At 40.1% G+C, this 23,549-nt stretch overlaps 1 protein-coding gene across 1 annotated transcript; it reads right to left on the bottom strand.

The window, feature by feature from the left end:
- Positions 1-19,085: 19,085 nt before the first annotated feature.
- LOC118615734 (60S ribosomal protein L23a-like) lies at positions 19,086-19,621 on the bottom strand. Its single transcript, XM_036240905.1, has one exon. The coding sequence runs from the start codon at positions 19,611-19,613 to the stop codon at positions 19,197-19,199; it is 417 nt and encodes a 138-aa protein (XP_036096798.1). The 5' UTR covers positions 19,614-19,621; the 3' UTR covers positions 19,086-19,196.
- Positions 19,622-23,549: the final 3,928 nt, after the last annotated feature.

The following is a 23,549-nucleotide window of genomic DNA, read 5'->3' as shown; positions in this document are numbered from 1 at the left end:
TGCTCTGTTAACTGTGATTGTTTTGTTCTGATTAAAGAAAGTGCATTCTGACCTGGCCAGGAATTGTACACGGGAGTTAACCTCGAAATGCAGCCCATTCTCTTTATCCAAAAACTGCTCCCTCATCGTGGAAAGACTAACAACCTTGGAGTCCTGGATGTGATGCACTGGAAACAACTCTTCATAACCCCCAGCCCACATTCCCCAGTCTGAATTACTTCCGCATGCCTGTAATTTGTAACCATTTTTACCCATTGTTATTCTTTTTGCCTACTTCCCCATGTAATCTTTGTCTTTCTACCTAATATAAGCAGTTGCTTTATGGGGGGAAGGGAAAGCAGATTTATTGGAATAAATGCTCTTATATGTTCAACCTTGTCTCTGCCTAATTGGCCCAAATAGTGAGAGACAGCCCAGACCCATTCATTGTCTGGTTATAGTTGTTTAAAGCCTCTAGTTGTCAATGTGGTTATTACGCAGCTCTAAGCACTTTAGGGCTTCTGTTTGAGTCTTGATTTCCTCATCTGCAAAACTGAGATCATAATTTTTCCCTACAAGAATGTCAAGCCATTAAGCAAATAAAAGATCTTCAGTAAACGTTGCATCAGAATAAATATAAAAACCTCAACCCAAAAATCATCTATCCATTCCAACAGCATCTGTCTTCATCTAGCCTCTCATCTAAAGGAAGTACAGCCCTTCTGCTTTCAAGCTATCCTCAGATATTCTTCTGGGGCTGTGTGTGAACCCAATTCAGCATTCCCATTACTAGATCCAGTGGTTGGAGGTGGCGAGAACAGCACCAACAATTATATCAGTGGGGTCAGACTAGATCTGGGTTCAACAACCTTAGCACTTGAGTTCTGGCTAGGAAAGAATTCAGAGCCAAGAGTCAAACTATAAGGGAACATTTATTTGGAAAATTGCAGAGGTAGGTATAAGAAAATTTGTATAATAAATGGGCTTAGGAAACAAGTTATAGAGATAAAGGAAGGGCTCTTAGATCTTGGGAGTGAGGAAGGTAATGGTAACATGCCTGGGGGGTAGGGGGGATGCTGGCATGCACCTGGGAGAAAGAGCACTCTGAGTCCTCCATCCTAAGGGTTTTAAGAGTGGAAATTTTAGGGTAGGTCCCAGGGGAAGATCTCAATAAAATATTCATCAGCTTGCTAGGTGTGTATTTTCAGGGTTAGATCTTCACTGATTGATTGGTCAGTGCTAGGGTAGAGGATCATTATCCAACCTAGCTGGTTCTGAGGTCAGTCATGGAGTCGTTGGTCTTGTTTTGCTGCTTTTCTGGTCCTGGAGCTGAAATACAACTGAGGCCTAGATATTATCTCTAGGGAGAAAAGGTCAGGGGGTCCAAACTGCATGACCAGCAATATGCTAGTGGAGGAAAGGTCACCCTGGGGGGTGAGGCCCCACCTTACAGTTGTCCTTTGCTGGGCACCCAGGGCTTTCCACCCTGGTGATCTTCTGTACCTGGCCCATCATCCTTGGTCTGCTCATGTCTGTCTATCTGCCTCCACACAGTCAGTCCAGCGGCAGATGGATTCTGCAGCATTGAACTATTCAATGTGCAAGCCCAAGTGAGTTATAAGGATGACAGATTGATTTGTTTCCAATTTGAAACAAATTCAAATTGATGAGACCTTAATGAATTCTTTCTCCTGTTCCTGGGGGGATTCAGATAATGCTTTAATCACTCTGTGAATAAGAACTTTTTGTCAAGCTCTAGAATTGTGTGCTTGTTCAGTGACAACAGTTTCAGGGTCTAATAGGAACTATTTCCATTTTGGTTGTCAAGGATTTGCTTTTCAACTTCTCTGATGTGATCAACCAACAAGGGTTTATTTATCCACATTATCTGCACAATTCTAGGTGGTTGGTGGAAAGTGAGAGAGTAGAATCTATACCCTTTCATTCACTGATTCATTCACTCAACAAATACTTACTGAGTAGCACTTCTGTTCAAAGCACTGTTCAAAGGATTTGGAGTACATCATTAAACATTAAAACAAACAAACAAAAATAACCCTGTCCTCATGGGGGCAGCATTCTATTTAGGGAAGACACAAAAAAATAATATCTCTGCCCTTGCTGGTTTAGCTCAGCAGTTGGAGTGTCAGCTTGAGAACTAATGAATCCCAGGTTCAGTTCCGGTAAAGGGCACATACCTCATTTGTGGTCCATCCCCCATCCTGGTCAAGGTCAAGCAGGAGGCAACCAGTATCGATGTGTTTCTCAAACATCAATGTCTGTGTCTCTCTGTCTCTCTCTCTCTCTCCCTCCTACTCTATCTGAAGATACATAAAAAAATATCCTTGGGTGAGGATTAAAAAAAAAAAAAAAACAGCCCTGATCGGTTTTGCTCAGCGGTTAGAGCGTCGGCCTGCGATCCAAAGAGACCTGGGTTTGGTTGCCGCTAAGGGCGTGTACTTCGGTTGCAGTTTGTCCCCGGCCCTGGTTGGTCGTGCGGGTGGCAGCCACTCAATGTGTCCTTTTCACGTCAATGTTTCTCTCTCTCTCTCTCTCTGTTCCTCTCTCTCCCTCCCACTCTATCTGAACAAAAAGTGGAATAATATCCTCAGGTGAGGATAAAAAAAAAACAAAAAAAACAATAAATCTAATGAATGAGTAAATGATATAATATATAAGAAAGTTTCAGTGCAGGGATTTAGGAATGTTGAGTGAACTGTGACTACCAAATTTAAATGGGGTACTCTGGGTAGGTATCTTGTCAACCTCAGTTGATAAAACCAGGTAGCTCACATTAGTCAGTGGTTAGCAGCTGAGGTGGAGAAAGCAATTGTAGGTCTAAGAGATGAGGGAGGCCAAGAACATTTGAAGAGGCACAGTATCTTTAATACACCACTGACATGCCAGAGCTACCTTGTACCTGCTAACTAAAACCTTGTATGCACATTCCTTCCCAAATTGGTGTGCAGTGCTGTTATGTTGGTAGCTGGCAATCAGTCATGGTGAGTATTTACACTATGAAAATTGGCAAACCCTACAAATTAGGGCTTTAAAAAAAAAACTTTTCTTTATTTTTGAATGTATTACAAATGTCCCTCCTTTTTCCCTCCTCTCACCTTCCCCACACTATTATCTGTGTCCATTGATTATGCATATATGCATATAAGTTCTCTGGTTTATCTTTTCCCACCATCTACTCCCCTCTTCCCTTTGAGGTTTGACAGTATAACAACCAATTTGTACTTTTTAATCCATTCACCTTCTTCACCCATTCCCCCAACTCCCCCTGCCATCTGGCAACCAACAAAAAGTTCTCTGTATGAGTCTGTTTCTGTTCTGCTTGTTCATTTTGTTTGCAGATTGAATTGTTGATAAATATGTATTTATTGCCATTTTTTTATTCATATTTTTTATCTTCTTTATCTTCAAGAATATCCTTCAACATTTCATATAATACTGGTTTTGTGGTGATGAACTACTTTAGCTTTTTTTGTCTGAGAAACTCATGATATGACCATCGATTCTAAATGACAGCTTTGCAGGATAGAGTAATCTCGGTTGTAGGTTCTTGCTTTTCATCACTCTGAATATTTCTTGCCACTCTTTTCTGGCCTACAAAGTTTCTTTTGTGAAATCAGCTGACAGTCTAACGGGAACGCCCTTGTAGGTAACTAGCTGCCTTTCTCTTGCTGCTTTTAAGATTCTCTCTCTGTCTTTAACCTTCTGCGTTTCGACTATGATGTGTCTTGGTGTGGGCCTCTTGGGGTTCATCTTGTTCAGGACTCTCTGTGCTTCCTGGACTTGTATGTCTGTTTCTTTCACCAAGTTAAGGAAGTTTTCTGCCATTATTGTTTCAAATAGGTTTTCGATTTCTCATTCTCTCTCTTCTCCTTCTGGCACCCCTGAGATGCGAATGTTGGCATGCTTGAAGTTGTCCCAAAGGCTCCTTACACTATCCTCATTTTTTTGGATTATTTTTTTTTCTTTTTTTTGCTGTTCTGATTGGGTATTTTTAGATTCCTTATACTCCAACTCGATGGTTTGCTTCTTGGCTTCACCTACTCTACTATTGATTCCCTGTAAATTATTATTATTATTATTATTTTGAGCCCTGCAGAACCAGCCTGCTGTCTGGGTCCTTGGGGCTCCCATCAAGGCTCCTTGGAAAGTAAATGAACCTGGACTCCTGCCCTTCCAAGTGACCATGACTAGGTAGGAGGACCAGCTGCTGAGCACCAGGATAGTATGTTCTTCTAGGGTGATGCTGACTGAAGCACTGCCCCACCAGCACAAGTCAGGATCACAGTGATGGAGCTTCCTGGGCTTTCCTGTTCCACACACACTGCTGGGGAGATGAAGGGAGGGCCTAGGGACAATGAGTTCTTTCTTTCTTTTTTTTGTTTTAAATACTTTCTATTTTCTTTTTTTTAAATTATTTATTTATTTATTTATTTATTTATTTTTAATTTTATTTTTGTTACAGATGTTTCTTTTTTTTTACCCCATTGACACCCTCCTCCCCATCCCCCCGCGTCCATCCCCCGCTTTGTTGTCCATGCCCATTGGTTATGCATACATGCATATAAGTTCTGTCATTTATCTCTTCCCACCTCCACCACACCCTCTTGTGAGAGTTGTCAGTCTGTACCCTATGTCCATGTTTCTGGGTCTACCCTATTCCTCAGACTGTTATATTCATTATATTCCATATATAAATGAGATCATGTGGTATTTATCTTTTTATGCTTGGCTTGTTTCACTTAGGATAATACTTCCAGGTCCCTCCATGTTGTCTCAAAGGAAAAGAGATCTTTCTTTTTACAGCTGCATAGTATTCCATTGTGTATATGTACCACTTCTTTTTTATCCATTTGTCTACTGATGGACACTTGGGCTGTTTCCAGATCTTAGCTATTGTAAATAGTGCTGCTATGAACATGGGGGTACATATATTCTTTCTGATTGGTGTTTCAGGCTTCTTAAGATATATTCCTAGAAGCGGGATCACTGGGTCAAATAAAAGTTCAATTTTTAATTTTTTGAAGTAACACCAGATTGTTTTCCATAGTGGCTGCACCATTCTGCATTCCCACCCGCAGTGTACTAGAGTCCCCTTTTCTCCACACCCTCGCCAACACTTGTTGTTTGTTGATGGCAGCCATTCTGACAGGTGTGAGGTGATACCTCATTGTTGTTTTAATTTGCATCTCTCTGATGATTAATGATGTTGAGCATTTCTTCATATGTCTCTTGGCCATTTGTATGTCCTGTTTGAAGAGGTGTCTATTCAGCTCCTCTGCCCATTTTTTAATTGGGTTCTTTGTCTTCCTTTTGTTGAGTTGTATGCGTACTCTATATATTTTGGAAATTAACCCCTTATCTGATGTATCATTGGTAATGATGTTCTCCCATACAGTGGGTTGCCTTTCCATTTTGATAGTTGTTTCTTTTGCTGTGCAGAAGCTTTTGAGTTTGAGGTAGTCCCATGTGTTCATTTTTTCCTTTGTTTCTATTGCTTTAGCTGATGTATCAGTGAAAGTTCTGTTGGGTATGATGTCCGAAATTTTGTTGTCTATATTTTCTTCTAGGATTTTCATAGATTCACAGGTCACATTTAAGTCTTTTATCCATTTTGAGTTTAATTTTGTGTATGGTGTAAGTTTATGGTCTAGTTTCATTGTTTTGCATGTAGCTGTCCAATTTTCCCAACACCATTTATTAAAGAGGCTATCTTTACTTCACTGTATGCTTTTGCCACCTTTGTCAAATATTAATTGAGCATATTGCCGTGGGCCCATTTCTGGGTTCTCTATTCTGTTCCACTGGTCTCTATGCCTGTTCTTGTGCCAGTACCAGGCTGTTTTGATTACCGTCACTTTGTACTATAATCAGATATCTGGTATTGTGATCCCATCTACTTTGTCCTTCTTTTTCAAAATTGCTGTGACTATATAGGGTCTTTTTTGGTTCCATATGAACTTTTGAAGTATTTGTTCTAGTTCTGTGAAATATGTCATTGGTATTTTGATGGGGATTGCATTGAATCTATAGATTGCTTTAGATAATATGGACATTTTAATGATGTTAATTCTTCCAATCCATGAACAGGGTATGTGCTTCCACTTTTTGATATCTTCCTCTATTTCTTTTTTCAATGTCCTGTAGTTTTCTGCAAATCGGTCCTTTACTTCTTTGGTTAAGTTTATTCCTAGGTATCCTAATTTTTTTGCCGTGATGGTAAATGGGATTGTTTTCTTAGTTTCTCTTTCTGTGAGTTCATCATTGGTATATAAGAATGCCATCGATTTCATGATGTTAATTTTGTATCCTGCTACTTTTCCAAATTCATTTATTAAGTCTAGTAGATTTTTCATGGAGTCTTTAGGGTTTTCTATGTATAATATCATGTCATCTACAAATAATGACAGTTTCACTTCCTCCTTTCCAAATTGGATCCCTTTTATTTTTTCTTCCTGTCTGATTGCTGTCGCTAAGACTTGCAGTACAATGTTAAATAAGAGTGGTGAAAGTGGACATCCCTGTCTTGTTCCTGTTCTTAAGGGAAATGTTTTTAGTTTTTGCCCATTGAGTATGACATTGGCTGTAGGTTTTTCATAGATGGCCTTTATTATGTCGAGATATGCTCCCTCTATTCCCACATTGCTGAGCATTTTTATCAGAAATGGATGCTGGATTTTATCAAATGCTTTTTCAGCATCTATTGATATGATCATGTGGTTTTTATTCTTCATTTTATTTATGTGGTGTATCACATTTAACCATTTGTGAATAAAGTACCAGCCTTGCATCCCTGGGATGAATCCCACTTGGTCCTGGTGAATAATATGTTTGATGTATTTCTGGATCCGATTTGCTAGTATTTTGTTCAGGATTTTGGCGTCTAAGTTCATCAGGGATATTGGCCTGTAGTTTTCTTTCTTTGTAGTGTCTTTTTCTGGTTTTGAAATTAGAATTATGCTGGCCTCATGGAACGAGTTTGGAAGTCTTCCTTCTTCTTGAATTTTTTGAAATAGTTTGAGGAGAATAAGTGTTAGTTCTTTTTTGAATGTTTGGTAAAACTCCCCTGTGAAGCCATCTGGGCCTGGGCTTTTGTTTGCTGGGAGAGTCTTGATTACCTCTTCAATTTCCTTAGCTATTATTAGTCTGTTCAAGTTTTCTATCTCTTCCCGGTCCAGTTTTGGGACACTGTGTTTCTAGAAATTGTCCACTTCACTTAGATTTTCGAATTTGTTGCCATATAATTGTTCATAGTAGTTGTTAACAATCTTTTGTATTTCTGTGGTGTCAGTTGTTACTTCTCATCTTTCATTTCTGATTTTGTGCATTTGGGTTCTCTTTCTTTGTTTCTTGGTTAGTCTAGGAAGGGTCCATCAATCTTATTTATCTTTTTGAAAAACCAGCTCTTTGTTTCATTGATCCTTTGAATTGTTTTTTGGTTTTTTTTTTGTCTCTATGTCATTTATTTCTGCTCTGATCTTTACTATTTCCTTCCTTCTACTTTCTCTGGGGTTTTCTTTTTGTTTGCTTTCTAGCTCTTTAAGTTGTGAGGTTAGACAGTCAATTAGAAATTTTTCTTGTTTCTTGAGGTAGGCCTGTAGTGCTATGAACTTCTCTCTCAGAACTGGTTTCACTACATCCCATAGATTTTGTGTTGTTGTGTGTTCATTTACATTGGTTTCCAGGAAGTTTTTAATTTCTTCCTTGATCTCCTTGGTAACCCATTCATTGTGTAATAACATGCTATTTAGCCTCCATGTGTTCAAATGTCTTTGCATGTTCTTGTTGCAATTGATTTCTAGTTTCATACCATTGTGATCTGAGAAGATGCTTGATATGATTTCAATCTTCTTGAACGTGTAGAGATTTAGTTTGTGTCCTATCATGTGGTCTCTCTTTGAGAATGTCCCATGTGCACTTGAGAAGAATGTGAATTCTGTAGTTTTGGGGTGTAATTCTCTGTAGATATCTATTAAATCCATTTGGTCTAGTGCTTCATTTAGAGTCTCTGTTTCCTTGCTAATTTTTTGTCTAGATGATCTATCCAGTGGTGTCAGCGGGGTGTTGAAGTCCCCTGCTATGATTGTATTGCTGTTGATTTCTCCTTTGAAGTCCTCCAGAAGATTTTAAATATATTTTGGTGCTCCTATATTGGGTGCATATATGTTTATTAAGGTTATATCTTCCTGTTGGATATATCCTTTCAATATTATGTAGTGGCCTTCTTTGTCTCTTTTTATGGTCTTCATTTTGAAATCTATTTTATCAGCTATGAGTATTGCTACCCCAGCTTTTTTTTCCTTTCCGTTTGGTTGAACGATTATTTTCCATCCCTTTACTTTCAACCAATGTGAGTGTTTTGTTGTGAGGTGGGTCTCTTGTAAACAACATATAGATGAATCAGCTACTCTGTGTCTTTTTATTGGAGTATTCAGTCCATTTATATTTAAGGTGATTATTATGTACTTATTTATTGCCATTTTTGTTTAATGTGCTTCTGTTTTTCTTCCCATTTCTCCTGCTAATTACAGCATTCCTTTTAACATTTCTTGCAGTGTTTATTTATGTGCTAATGTAGTCCCTTAGCCTTTCTTTGTCTGAGAAGCTCCTTATTTGACCTTCTATTTTGAATGATAGCTTTGCTGGGTAGAGTAGTCTTGGATTCAGATCCTTGTGTTTCATGACCTTGATTATTTCATGCCATTCCCTTCTGGCCTATAGTGTTTCTGTTGAGAAGTCAGCTAATAGCCTTATGGGGGTTCCTGTATAGTAACCTGTTGCTTATCTCTTGTTGTCTTTAGGATTCTCTCTTTGTCTTTAATTTGTGGCATTTTAATTACTATGTGTCTTGGTGTGGGCCTGTTTGGATTCTTCTTACTTGGGGCTCTCTGTGCTTCTTGAACTTGAATCCCTTCTTTTTTCATCAAATTACGGAAGTTTTCTGTCACTATTTCTTCAAATATATTCTCTAACACTTGCTCATTTTCTTCTTCTTCGGGGACTCCTATGATGCGAATATTATTACGTTTCCAGTTGTCCCACAGTTCTCTTAAGCTGTCTTCCTGTTTTTTCATTGTTTTTTCCTTTTGGTTTTCTGATAGGTTGATTTTTTCTACCATGTCTTCTAATTCACTGATCCGGTCCTCAGCTTCCTCTACTTTGCTCTTTAGACCTTCCAATGTGTTCTTTATTTCTGATATGTCACTCTTGATTTCTTCTATGTGGTTTTTAATTTCCAATTGGTTTATTTTCAGCATCTCTATGTCCTTACTCATGCTGTTGAGCTTCCTCAAGATCATGGCTCTGAATTCTAGCTCTGTTAACTTGCGTAACTGCTCCACATTGATCTCATCTTCGGTGGAGGTCTCTTGTTCTTTCATTTGGCTTTTGTTTCTGTGTTTCACCATTTTGGCTATCACAGTGGGCTTTGGAGCCTGCCAAGTTTTCCCTGTGGGTATTGGTGTTCTGCTGTTTGTGGCTCCCTCTCCCGGTTTTAGATGAGCGAGGGAGGACCCACGTTAAACACCACTGTCAAGTCTTACTTTCCTGATTAGAGTTGCAATCCCAGGAATGGTACTGTTATCCTCTAGCTTTTTGCCTGGAGGCTAGCAGTCCAGGTTATTTGAAGAGTTTTTGGTTGTTAGTTGATTGAAAAACTCCCTCAGGTGCTCAGCATAAGGGGATTTCCCAAGGGTGGGGCAGATGCTGGTTGAAAGTGAGCCTCAATAAGCATTTCAATGGCCCAAAGGGTGGCTTTGGATCTTTGAGGGAAGGGTTGCTGCCTCTCCCCAGAGCTCTGGGATGGAGCAATATGGCCACCATCCTGTGTGGCTGCAACTCAGCAAAAGCTCTGAGCGCCCTCCAAATCCCGCGTGTCCCCACACAGTTCCAGTCCAGTCCGCCCTCCCTCTGCCGGAGCCCAAGATGAGTGGCTGTGGCTATTTTAGCCTCTGTCCCAGCTCTGTGCCGTGGAGCCGCTTGGGAGTGTAACCTGAGGGCTCTGCTCACAGCTTCATCCGCTGCCTAGCTGCTGACCATGGGCTCCCAACCCCCGTGTCGCACCTTTGCAATCCTACCAGGATCGAGTCAGTGTCCCTGGTTATATGGTCCTCACAAGCTCCTTTTCTGTTGCTTTTTCCCGTCGCTTTATCTGTGTTTTAATTGTAATTCCAGTGTGGTCCTCGGAGATGGTCTGTGTAGTTTCCATTTACTGTGCCGCCATTTTGGAATCTTCGACAATGAGTTCTTTCATAGCGGGTGGCAGAGGGTGCAAATTTTAACACAATCTCAATACCATTTTAGTTAACCTAGTTATTAATAATGGGAAAGGAGCAAAGGGAAGGCCAAATATTATAGGCATGTCACTCATGTAGTTTTGCCAGGAAACTGCAGTTCAACACTCCAGGGAGCCACCTGTCTATTCCTCTGTAAATTATTCTTTATTTCAGTTAGTGTATCCTTCATTTCTGATTGATCTCTTTTTAAAAAATTCTTACCTTAGCATATTTTTCTATTTATCATCAGATAGATAGAGGGTGAGAGAGGGAGAGAGAAATATCAATGTGAGACAGACACATTGACTGGTTGCCTCTCACACAACCCAGCCAGGGCCAGGTACAGAACACAACCAAGGTACGTGCTCTTGACCAGAATTGAACCCGAGGCTCATTGGTCTGCAGGCTGACACTCTAACCACTGAGTCAAACCAGCCAGAGCCTGTTTTTTGTTTTGTTTTTTTATGTTGTTGATGTTCTCACTAAGTTCCTTGAAATTTTCACTAATTTTCTTAAACTTCTCACTAAGTTCCTTGAACATCCTTATAACCAGTGTTTTGAACTCTGCAACTGCTAGATTGCTTATCTCCATTTTATTTAGTTATTTTCCTGAAGTTTTGTTCTGTTCTTTCATTTGGGACATGTTTCTTTGTCTCCTCATTTTGGCTGCCTCTCTGTGTTTGTTTCTTTGTATTAGGTAGAGTTGTTATGTCTCCTAGGCTTCATAGATTGACCTATTGTATTAGGTATCCTGTAGGGTCCAGTGGCACAGACTCCTTGTTCACCCAGCTGGGCCCTCAAGGTGCACCCGTAGTATGGACTGTACACCCTTCTGTTGTAATTAAGTCTTGATTGCTGTTGCCACATCAATGGGAGTGTTTTACTCAGGCTGATCAGCTGCAAGGACTAGCTGTGCCCACTGACCGACCTCTGACTACCTTGGATGATCAGCTGTGCACGGACCCACCACACAGATTATGACTTCTTTCAGCAAGGATCTTGTACCCACTGAGTCCATTCTTTAAGTGAGTCACTTGTGGAGGTGCTTGGGTGGTGGTGCTTCAAAATGGTCTAAAGCTGTCCACTGGGTGTGCTGGTTCTGGGGCAAGGTCAGCCTGGGGCCACCAGGCATAAGCTACAAAGGGATCTTCAGATGGCTGTTTCTTGTGCTGGGCTTGAAGGTACCCAGGCAAAGCCAAGCTGTGAACCAAGGCTGACTGCTCTAAGTGCCGGGTCTGGGGACACTTTGTGAGAGGTATGGGGCTCGGTGAGGCCAGGTGCTGTTTGTTTAAAAGAATTTAGAAAAATCTGAAACAGAAGCCAAGACAGGCCATTCTTATGGTAAAGCAACTGGAAACAGCTTGGGTGGGTCTAAAAGTTGGGTGGGGCTGGGCCTCAGGGAATCGCCAGGGTGGGGCAAGCAGTGTGAGCCAGGTTGCTGGAGTCCCAGATATGGTGGCTGTCTGCCTGCCCTATGAGGGTAGGGCTCACCAAAGGAACAATGGCCTCCACCAGCATATCTATCTGGAAGAAAGCTGCCCTACAGCTCACCCCAATGCCAAACAATTCAGTTCTTCCCCATTTGCCTCTGGTGCCTTTCAAGCTGCCTCCCCCATGCTGGAGTCTAGAGGGTATGAGTCTGAGTAAGTTCGTGCAGGAACCCTTTAAGAGAAGCTGCCAGAGGCTCCAGCAGTCTCAGCCTCCCTCAGCCTCAGTTCCTGCTGGTTTTTACAACCAGAATTTATGGGGACTTCTCTTCCTGGCACTGGAACCCTGAACTGGGCACCTGGTGTGGAATGGGGACCCCTCATTCCCCAGGGAGGACCTTCAGAGCAAAGGTATTCCTCCTGATTTTTATCTACCACACATGGGTGTGGGACCAACCTGTTCATGCCTCCACCCCTCCTACCAGTCTTGATGTGACTTCTTTAATTTTGTAGTTGTAGGACTTCCATTCAGCTCAATTTCAGGCAGTTTTGAATGTTGTTTGTTCCGTAGTTTAGTTGTAATTTTGATGTGGTTGTGGGAGGAGGCAATACCGTGTTTACCTACACCGCCAACTTGACCAGAAGTTCGGGCTTTGTTTTTTAACTAAAAGCAGATGTGTACCCTTTAACAATAAGCATAAACACAGAGGGCAATTAAGTATAACACAGGGAGAGATCACCATGGCAAAGTTTCAGGGAAAAGCTTTTTGGAAAAGAGCCTCTAGAGAGAGAAGCTGAGTTGAATGTGCGTAATAGAGATAAAAGAGGATACAGTGGGGTAAAAGGGATGACTGATAGGCAAGACCTACGTGGTGTTATAGAAAGCCACTGAGCAAACAGCAAACTGACACTGAATTCAGTGTCTCACAGGGTGGGATGAAATGCTTTCCAAAATCAAACTATCTTATCTTTCACGCCCCCACTGAAATCATCCTAGCTCTCTGAAAGCTTTGCAAACTTTGATGAATATGGTCCACATGTATCTTTAGGAATAGAATGTGAGCTCAGCATGTGGTTTTTTGTTTGTTTGTTTGTTTGTTTGTTCTTTTGGAGTTCTCTGAATTTTCCTCCATGGAAACATAAGCTGGTATTTCCAGTTATTTAACCAGAAATCTGAATGTCCAGGTTCTTTTTTCATCTCTGTAGCTTGGTACCATCAGGCAAGTTATCTCAATGCTCAATTTCCAAACTTTAAAATGACCAATTCACATTCTTCACTCATTAGTAGATAAAGATATATAAAATCATCTTTGGAAAATATTCCCAGCTCTTTTAAGAAAGACATGAACAATTATATGCTTATGAGAAATGAAGTTATATTATTTTTATTCCAAATATGAATATAAACATCCTTGAAAAGTTCAAGAGGGAGAGAAATCACTATTAAATGTTTCTGTTGTCAGGGAAACCTTGTTCTCTCAAAGTACTCCTCCTCCAGGTCATAAATTTACGAAAGGGATTCCCACATTAGGCTGTGGTTAATCTGGTGGTTAATCATATCTTTCTGTAATGCCCTTTACTCTCAGCTAATAACTATCTTAGTCCATTTTAGCTGCTTTAGCAAAAATACTGTAGACTGGCCAGGCCAGTGTGGCTCAGTGGTTGAGTGTCGACTCATGCCCCAAGAGGTTGCTGGTTTGATTCCTGGTCAGGACACATGCTCAGGTTGTGGGCCCGATCCCCAGTGAGGGGTCATGCAGGAGGCAGCCAGTCGATGTTCTCTTTCATCAATGATTCTCTCTGTGTGTGCCTCTCCCTTCCTCTCTCTCTCTCTAAAATCAATAAAGAAAACAAAATACTATAGACTGGGTGACTTAAACAGCAAACTTTTTTGTTGTTGTTATTTGACTATGGGTTTATTCCTTTTTTAATTAAGTTTACTGAAGTGACTTTGGTTAATGAGATTATATGGCTTTCAAGTGTGCAATCCCATGATACGTCACCTGAATATTGCATTGTGTGTTCACCACCCAAAGTCAAATCTTCTTCTGTCACCATATATTTGACCCCTTTACCTGTAACTATCCCCCTAGCAATCATTTTTTTTTTCACAGTTTTGGAGGCTAGGAAGTTCAAGATTAAGGTACTGCAGATTCTGTGTTTTATTTTTGTTGTTGTTTTAAATTTCTTTTTTAATTTTTCAATTACAGTTAACATTAAATATAATAGTTTCAAGCATACAGCATAGTGGTTAGACATTTATATAACTTCAGAAGTCATTCCTCTTCAATAAGTGCAGTACCCACCTGACACCATATCTAGTTGTTACAATATTATTGACTATGTTCCATATGCTGTAGTTTATATCCCATGACTATTTTGTAACTGCCAATTTGTACTTCTTTTGTTGTTGTTGTTAATCTTCACCTGAGGATATTTTTTTATTGATTTTTTAGATAAAGTGGAAGAGAGGGTGGGGGGTGGGTAGAGAGAGGGAAACATCGATGTGAGAGAGACACAACCCCAATAGTGGTCGGAGATCAAACGTGCAACCCGGTACATGCGCTTGACTGAGAATCAAACCCAAGAACCTTAAGTCTTTGGGCCAATACTCTAACTGCTGAGCCAAACCGGCCAGGGCCAATTTGTACCTCTTTTTTTTTTCTTCTTATCCTCACCCAAGGACATTTTTCCATTTTTTGTTCAGATAGAGTGGGAGGTAGAGAGAGGAAGAGAGAGAGAAACATCAACGTGAAAGGTACACATCGACTGGTTGCCTCCCACAGGGCCCAACCAGGTTGGGGACCAATCATAGCTGAGGTATGTGCCCTTGACCAGAATCGAACCTGCGACTTGTTGGTCCAAGGGCCAACACTAACCACTGAGCCAAACCAACCAGGGCCAATTTATACTTCTTAATCCCTTCCAATGCTGTGTTTGGTGAGAGATTCTTCCTGGTTTGTAGATGGCTACCTTCAGGCTGCATCCTCACACAGTGGAAAAAGAGAAAGAAAGCAAATCCTCTCTTGTCTCTTCTTATAAAGCCACAAATCCCTCCTTGAGGGCTCCACCCTTATGACCTAATCACCTCCTAAAGGCCCCACCTCCTAATATCATCACAGTGGGGGTTAAGCCTCAATTTATGGCTTTTCAGGAGATACATTCAGTCCCTAGCATTAGCCTTACCTTTAATTGCTAATTTATAACATAGAAGTCACCAGTCTAAACTTTCCCACCACTAAATTCATAGACCTACCTGCTACTACATTCATTTCTTTTCATTCTTCTTGCAAAGAAGAGTTTCTTCTCTCCAAACCTAGTTCTTTCAGTTAAGTCTCCTCTCATTTTTTCAAGAACCCCAGACCATTGTTTATACCTCCATTTCCTTTATCTTTAATACCTTCTCTTAATTTGATTATTCTTGTAAGATTCTAACATGTGCTAGTAACTACCATCTTTCATTTTTAACATTTTATTTTGAAAATAATGTGTATGTGTGGAAGTGTGTGTGTGTGTGTGTGTGTGTGTGTGTGCGCTAGTATATGTATGAAGGGAGAAGGAAAGAATAGAAAGAGAGAGAGAGAGAAAGCACATGTGGCAAAATGTTAACAGTTGTTGACTCTGTCAAACAAAATGATCAAGGCACTTACAGGGGAGGGAAGTCAGGTTGACCTCAGAGTTCTCCACAGCAACAGTCAATGCCAGAAGGCTGTGGTGAAATACTTAAAAGATCTTCAAGGTAAAAAAACTGTTACCCATAGATTTTATATCCAGCCAAATTATCTTTCAACTAAAAAGATTACTAATAGTCTTGAACATGAAAGAATTCAGGGAATATCTATTCTGTGAAACTTTCCTTGAAGAAATTACCAAAGGTTGAATATCAACCAACTAAGAAATAATTGGGAAATTATGGGGGAAAGGTTGGCAGCAAGCTTTGAATATATTCACTATAGATTAAAATTAAAATAATTCTACACATTAAAATAATCTAAAGGGATATAAAAGTGATGTGTCCTGACAATGCATAAACTATGTCATTAACAAATATTGGTAATAGGTGAGAGGTAGAATAAATGTAGTGATTGCTACATCTGTAATAAATAAGAGTAAAAAAAAAAAAAAGAAAAGCCCTCAAAGCTGGCAAACCAAGTATTAAATAAGTTTTTTTAAAGTACCAAAAAAAAAAAAAAAAGCTGTTGAATCTGAGTAAAATGTATATTGGAATTTTTGTGTCATTCTTACATTTCTCAAAGTTTGAGGTTATTTTAAATGCCACTTCCTCAGAGAGTCTTCCCAAGCTGTCAAAGATCTCTTATCCTTTGAGACGACATGGAGGGACCTGGAAAGTATTATCCTAAGCGAAACAAGCCAAACAGAGAAAGACAAGTATCATATGATCTCACTTATTTGTGGACTGCAATGAACATAAGTCTGAGGAATGGGGTAGACCCAGAGATGTGGGAGTGGGGTACAGACCGACAATCCCCAGAACAGGGGGTGGTGGGGGAGAGATAAACCATAGAACTTATATGCATGTGTGCATGAACAGTGGACATGGACAACAAAGCTGGGGACAGGGCGGGGTGAGAGAGATGGAGGGGGGATCAGTGGGGAAAAAGGAGAAACATCTGGAACATAAATAAATTAATTAATTAATAAAAATAGGGGGGAAAAAAACAATATATTTTTTACCCATAAAAAAATAAATAAATAAAGTAGTTACTTAATATTATTTTCTCTCCTAGTAACCTGTCCTTTTTATTTATGGAATTTACCATGTCTTATAATTCTATATATGCATCAGCCATCTCCACTGTGTTTAATCCATGATGAAGATGTGACTAAATGTTGTCTGAAAGGCTGGTGGAAATGGACCCAGGGCCAAGACAAGGAAGAGGCAAATAAGGTACTTGCCTTGGGCACAGAATTTACAGGGGTACCAAAAAGTGAGAAATCAAGAAAAATCATATTTTAATATAATATTTTTTAAAGTCAAAATTAATTGTAAAACCCCATGATGAACAAAATATCATCGTTTAAATAAAGAAAAGCTCCAAACAAGTACTTTCATGACTCTGACTTACTCATCTTACTCTAATTCTAATGTTAGTTCCAACAAAACTTTATTTATAAAGTCAGGCAGCTAGCCTCTGGGCCATAATTTTCTGGTACTTTTAAAAATGTTAATCTTGATTACTGAAGCTTTAGTTGCCCCCTTAAATTTTTTATTTACCATAGTCCCAGCCCTGGGGGGATCCCTTCACCATTATCAAGAGGATCTATTAAGGAGCTTCCAGGAAGTGCGTAGGGGTGTGCATGTTTGAAGATAGTGGCCTAGCCTTGGAGAGGAGGTACACTTCGGAGCCTAGCACCGTGTCTGTTATTCAGATTGTTGCTTTGCCTGGTTGACTTAAGCACCCCTCCTTTGTGTTCCCTAGCACCCTGCATACACTTTGCAAGCTGCATATTCATGTATTACACTTCATTGAGACTGCTGTTTATTTATAAGCTATGTGTTCTTGGAAGGCCAGATTGCATCTTTTATCCTCAGTTCTAGAGCCTGAGCTACAGGAGGTGTAATGGGGTGCCTGGGGATTCAGAACCTAACAGTTTATATACACAACAGGCTGCCAAAGAGTAGGCTGAATGAATTCAACTCCATCTAAAGGCCCTCAGTTGCAGAGCCGTGGTGATTCTTATTTGGAGTGGGTAAAAGGAGATGAGATGAATAAATCTACAAAGTATTCAAAGGACTTTTTGGTGGTCAAAAAATGGATTGAGACCTCAATTCTTTTCTTTTTGAAGTTCAATATTATTAAAAACTCTATGATAAATTTGATGCTGGTAGGAAAATCCTGAGAGGTGCAGAGCCATAGGGGAAGAAACTGAACGGGTGGCCTAGATCTACATTCCTGGGGGAGAACTGGTGCCCAAAAGAGTGGCTAATGCTGTGAAATACCTCCAGACCCAACCTCTTTGGCAATAGGGTCATGCTTTGGAATAATGCCTAAATGTGTAATTGTGAATTAAAAGAGCTCTAAACTTAGAGTCCAAAGTTGAGGCACAACTAATAGGAGGGTCTGGACAAGCAAAATAATCAAGTCACTTAAAGGGGAGAGAAGCTTTTCTTTTCTCATCAGCATAATGGATGAACATCCATAGGTATGAGTGGGACCAGTTTTAACAGTAACAGCAAGACTATGAAAGAAACAATGTCAGCAGGACACTGATTCAACTACTGTTCTCTCTCTCTGGCAGAACCAGGACTAACTTAACATTTTGGACTGAGCAGCGGTATCTGATACTTTTAGACAAATCAAAGATGCCTCAATATGGAGAAGATATACTTCAGTTGAGCACCTGAGATCTTGAATGATTAATTGAAATAAAAGAAGAGATATGATCACATTTGCACACCCAAGCTACTGACCAAGGTGGTACTGGTTCAGCAGATAGTGGATAAAAGCTTAACAAATAAATGCATGTCGTAATCTCTTCTACCCCATTATCTAGGTCCACCTTTTACCCTAGGATATCAGGTAATTAGGAGAAAAGAGACTAGATGATGAGAAGGTCACTTGGAACTATGTTGATTATTTCAACCAGCTACTAGCTTCCCTTAGATGAAAAGTTCCTACCTTTTTCCAGTAGAGGGTATATATTTACATACCATCTTTCGTCAAATCAGCAGATATTTATTGTGCAAAGTGCACCTTTGCTCTAAAAAATTTGCCTATTGAAGTGTTTTAAAATTTCTTCTCAGCCATGCTTCATTACTATGTAGGATGAATCACATATCAAATATCTCTGTGGTATCAAGTAAAGAGGTCACAGTAGAGTAGAGCCCATGTCTTTAAATATCTACATTTTTTCCTTGTTTAAAAACTTTGGCTTCCTTGTCAAAGTTCCTTTCACAACCAATAATATTCCTGGTACCATAAATATGGAAGGATCATAGAGAGACAGATCTAGGTTTTATGTAATGTCAAGTTTATACAATGTAGGGATATATGTTCAGAGAAAAGGTATAGAACTAAAATTAGATGTGAAAATGAATATTTAATCAAAATGAGAAAAATAACAATTTTTAAAAACTGATACAACTAGAAAAACTGACCCCAAAATTCAGAAAGGGTGATACAATATTTTTATCTATTTGCTGCCTAATAGTCCTCTACAGCACACTTTCCTATATGTTCATCACTGTATTGTCTTTGATCACTTCTTTATCTGGCAATGATTTTGTACTATAATTTGTAGCGAGAATAAAGATTTAAATCCCTCTTTTATTCTAACATGGTTTTTGAAATATGTTTTTTTTTTAAGATCCTATCTTCTTTTTCTTTTTTAAATTTTTTTCTTTATTAATTTTTATTTATTTTTTTTATTTTTTTTTGCAGTGTAAAATTTTTATATTTAGAATTAGCCAGCTGGACTCAGTTTAGATGATCACAATTTTGTTGGCAACATCCAAAGCATCATAGTCAGGAGCCAGTCAAACATATGCTTTCTTCTCGCCATCAGGCCTGATCAGGGTGTTGACCTTGGCCACATCAATGTCATAGAGCTTCTTCACAGCCTGTTTCATCTGGTGTTTGTTGGCTTTGACATCCACAATGAACACAAGTGTATTGTTGTCTTCTATCTTCTTCATAGCTGACTCAGTAGTCAGGGGGAATTTGATGATGGCATAGTGGTCAAGCTTGTTTCTCCTGGGTGTGCTCTTCCGAGGATATTTAGGCTGCCTTCGGAGCCTCAGTGTCTTAGGCCGACGGAAGGTGGGTGACGTGCGGATCTTCTTTTTTTTGTGGCTGTGGACGCCTTTCAGCACTGCTTTCTTTGCCTTCAAAGCCTTTGCTTTGGCTTCGGCTTTAGGAGGGGCAGGGTCTTCCTTCTTCGCCTTCGGCGCCATCTTCTTAAAAAGCTCTTTATTGATTTTTAGAGATAGAGGAAGGGAGAGAAGAAAGAGATGGAAACACTGATGAGAGAGAACATCTATTGGCTGCCTCCTGCATGCCCCTCACTGGGGGTTGGGCCCACAACCTGAGCATGTGCCCTGACCAGGAACTAAACTGGCGACCTCTTGGTGCATGGGTGATGCTCAACCACTGAGCCACGCCGATCGGGGGGTTTTTTTTTAATCATTGATAATTCTCACCATACCTGGATGTTCAGCAATAACTTAAGTACACATAGAAATATCCCATTAAACTCAGATTAAATGTATCCACAAATCAACTTCCCTTTAACTGAATCCCTCAAAATGCCATGGCCATTCCAATACCACCAATGCAGGGGGAAATGTGACAGAGAGCAAGACCAATGGCATGGACAGCAATTCCTTTCAACTGTGTCTAAAATGTCTTGATTTTGAAAATTTTACTAAAGCAGATGACCATGTGAACACATTGCTAGCCCCCTTGCCACAGAGTCTTAGAAGAGGAAGAGCAAGTGAGAGGACCTGAGACCTCAGCTTTGTTGCTTTGACTGTAAATCTTCCTCTGGATTATGTTAAGCCTCTCCTCCCCCACTTTCTCCAGGTCTAGGTGCTCTTCTGTGTTCTCATGCCCTTAGAGACTCTTTTGCTGCCAACTAGACCCACAGTCAATTTATTCACTGACCTCATTTTCCCCACATCCTTGGCCCAGGTTCTGCAAACTGGCTCCTGCTTTGGTATCTCACTGTTCAGAGTTATTTTTTCCAGAGCCTGGAGTTCTCACCTTTGACCCTAGCATGATAGTAGTTTCACTTTCCCACAGAAAGGCCTGTTGGTCCAGGATGATCACAGTCTACCTGTGGGACTCATGACCAGCTGCCCCAGACTCTCCCATCAGTTGTACTTGGCTTGCTACATTATGACCCACTTGCCTCCTCTTAGAAATGCTTTGAATTATTGTTTGACTCAAACTAGAAAATGTCCATACTCTTTGGACTATGTATCTTGGACTCAGGTCATCATAGCTGGGTCCTCAGATGTTCCTAATCATAAATTCTGTCCTGGCCCAATTTCTGAGCCAGACATGACCGATGAGACAAATAGCTTAAGCCACCTCAGCTGTATTCTACTTCCCAACCTCTCTTAGGAAAGAGAGGGTATCAAGTAACCTCTTCTACCCTCTTCAACCCAGTTGCAACTTCACTTCCAACATACTTCACTGTTTCACCCCAGTAAACCCATTATCTCAAAGATTTCCTAATTATGACACTCAACATATTAATTAATGACATTCAACTCATACCTTCTCAAGTTTTCTGCAATATACAAATTATTGATCATCCCTTCTTCTAAAAAATCTCCCTTGGTTTCCATACTACCTGCATCCTCACCTACCTTTCTATTTCTCAGTTTACTTCCCTAGTTTTCCTAAATTTAAGCTTTCCTCATTGATCTGCTTCTTGGTCTTCCAAACACTCTCCCTTAGTTTTAACTCAATCTTTAGGGATGACTTTTAAGTTTACATCTGTGACTCTGGTGTTTCTCCCCATCTCCAGACTGTATTTTTCTAGTGCTTTTTAGACATGCCACCTGCATGCCCTATATGGTTTCAAACTCCACACACCAAAGCTGAACTCTTCATTTTCCCCCAGCCTAACACTCACCCTGGGCTGAAATCTCTAGTTTTCTCTCTCCTTCTTTCAACAAACCTGTTACATCAAATCATGTGGAATCCAGCTCCTCTGCCTCTCAAACCCATTCCTGACCATTCAGTTCCATCCAGACCATCAGTTTCTTTATGCAGACTTTCACAGTGGTCCCCTAATTGATTTCCCTGCCTCCAACTATTCTTCAGTCTAATTTTTTCTTCATATTGTTGACTTTCACTTTTCTGCAATACAGATTAGTGCGTGTCACTTTCCTGTTCAGAAAACTTTTATTCTTAACAAAAAAGTTCAGACTCTTGGATATGGCCTTGAACATCTCCAAGACCACTTACTTGTCTCCCACATAAACCCCCATATACATCAAGATCCAGCCACCTAACCACACTGGCCCTCTTCATGACTTGCTCCTGCTGTTCCCTCAGCTCCATGCTTCCCATCTCCTCTAGAACCACCCTCTAATCCTTTAAACAACCAATCTTTGTAATTTGAGAAAATCATACTCTCCTTACGGCCACTGCATTGGTCCACAATGATGTCAATTTGAATGATTGTTGTATGGTTCATATATATTTAGATGGAGACCTTTCTTCCCCATGAAACAGAGTTTTCCAAGAACAGGTAGTTGGTCTTCCTCCTACTCATTTTTCTCCATTCCTGGCTCTGTGCCTCAGCTTCATAAAGTTGTGGTTATAGTGGAGACTAGATGTAGAGGTTCTGTTAAATAAATAAATACAGGCACACCAAGGAATACTGTGTAACATTAAAAACTATGAAGTTGATCTTCAAGTACTGGTATGGAAAGATGTCCAATATATATTGTTAACTAAAAAAGCCATTGCCAGCCGGAGTGGCTCAATTGGTTGAGCACTGTCCTATGCACTGAAGGGTTGCCAGGTCGCTGGTTCAAGCCCCAGTCAGGGCACATACCTGGGTTTTGGGTTCAATCTCTGGTTGGGGCACCACATAGAAGGCCACTTGCATTGATCTCTCTCTCTCTCTCTAAGCATGTTCTCAGGTGAGGATTAAAAATAAGTAAATAACTAAAATTTTAAATGCCAGTTGCATAGTGCAAAACACAACAGACACAACACATATAGATTTACGTGTGCAAGAAAATTTTCTCTTTTTTTTTGTTAACACTCCCCCGAGGCTATTTTTTCATTGGATTTTTTTTTTTTTTTTTTTTTTTTTTTTTAGCTAGAGTGGAAGGGAGAAAGAGAAAGATAAATTAGTTGCCTCCCGCATGTGCCCCAACTGAGGCTGGGGATTGAACTTGCAACCCAGGTACGTGCCCTTAACCGGGAATCAAACCCAAGACCCTTCTATGTGCAGGCCGATGCTCTAACCACCGAGCTATGCCAGCCAGGACAATAATTACTTTTTTTTTTAATTGATTGTGGAGAGAGGAAGGGAAAGAACAAGAGAGAGAAAGAAACATCAATTGGTTGCCTTCCATAAGCACCCACAACCTTGGTATGTGCCCTGAGAGGAAATCCAACTGGTGATGTTTTGGTGCAAAGGAGGACACTCAACTAACTGAGCCATACCAGCGAGGTGCAAGAATAATTTCTCGAATTATATACAGGAAACTCTTTATAGTGGTAACATCTACAGATTGGGACTAAGGAAAAACAAAGAATTTTCATGCTCACTATTTACCCTCCAAAACAATTTGAACTGTTTGCCATGAGCAGAAACTAATTATAAAAATTTTTAATAATAAAATAAACATTAAAACTGGACCACCAATTTACACCATACACAAGCATAAACTCAAAATGGATAAAAGATTTAAATGTAAGTCATGAATCCATAAAAATTCTAGAAGAAAATGTAGGCAGCAAAATCTCAGACATCACACTTAGCAGAATTCTCACTGATACATCGCCTAGGGCAAGAGAAACATGGGGAAAGATTAATACATGGGACTGCATCAAACTAAAAAGTTTTTTGCACAACAAAAGAAACCAGCATCAAAATGAAAAAACAAACAAACAAACAAACAAAAACCACTGTATGGGAGAACATATTTGCCAACGATACACGGGATGAGGGGTTAATTCCAAAATATATAAAGTACACATACAGCTCAACAAAAGGAAGACAAACAATCTAATTAAAAATATAGGCAGCGGAGCCCTGGCCGGTTTGGCTCAGCGGTTAGAGCGTCGGCTTGCGGTCCAAAGAGACCCAGTTTTGGTTCCCGCTAAGGGCGCATACTTCAGTTGCAGTGTGTCCCTGGCCC

This window comes from Molossus molossus, unplaced genomic scaffold (assembly GCF_014108415.1).
Source record: "Molossus molossus isolate mMolMol1 unplaced genomic scaffold, mMolMol1.p scaffold_m16_p_4, whole genome shotgun sequence".
NCBI classification, from domain to species: domain Eukaryota; kingdom Metazoa; phylum Chordata; class Mammalia; order Chiroptera; family Molossidae; genus Molossus; species Molossus molossus.
Note: the sequence above shows the minus strand (reverse complement) of the source record. Positions and strands in the feature narration are given on the sequence as shown.

What these genes read in the sequence shown, in the direction of transcription:
- LOC118615734 (XM_036240905.1), bottom strand. Translation starts at nt 19,613, where the DNA reads ATGGCGCCGAAGGCGAAGAAGGAAGACCCTGCCCCTCCTAAAGCCGAA.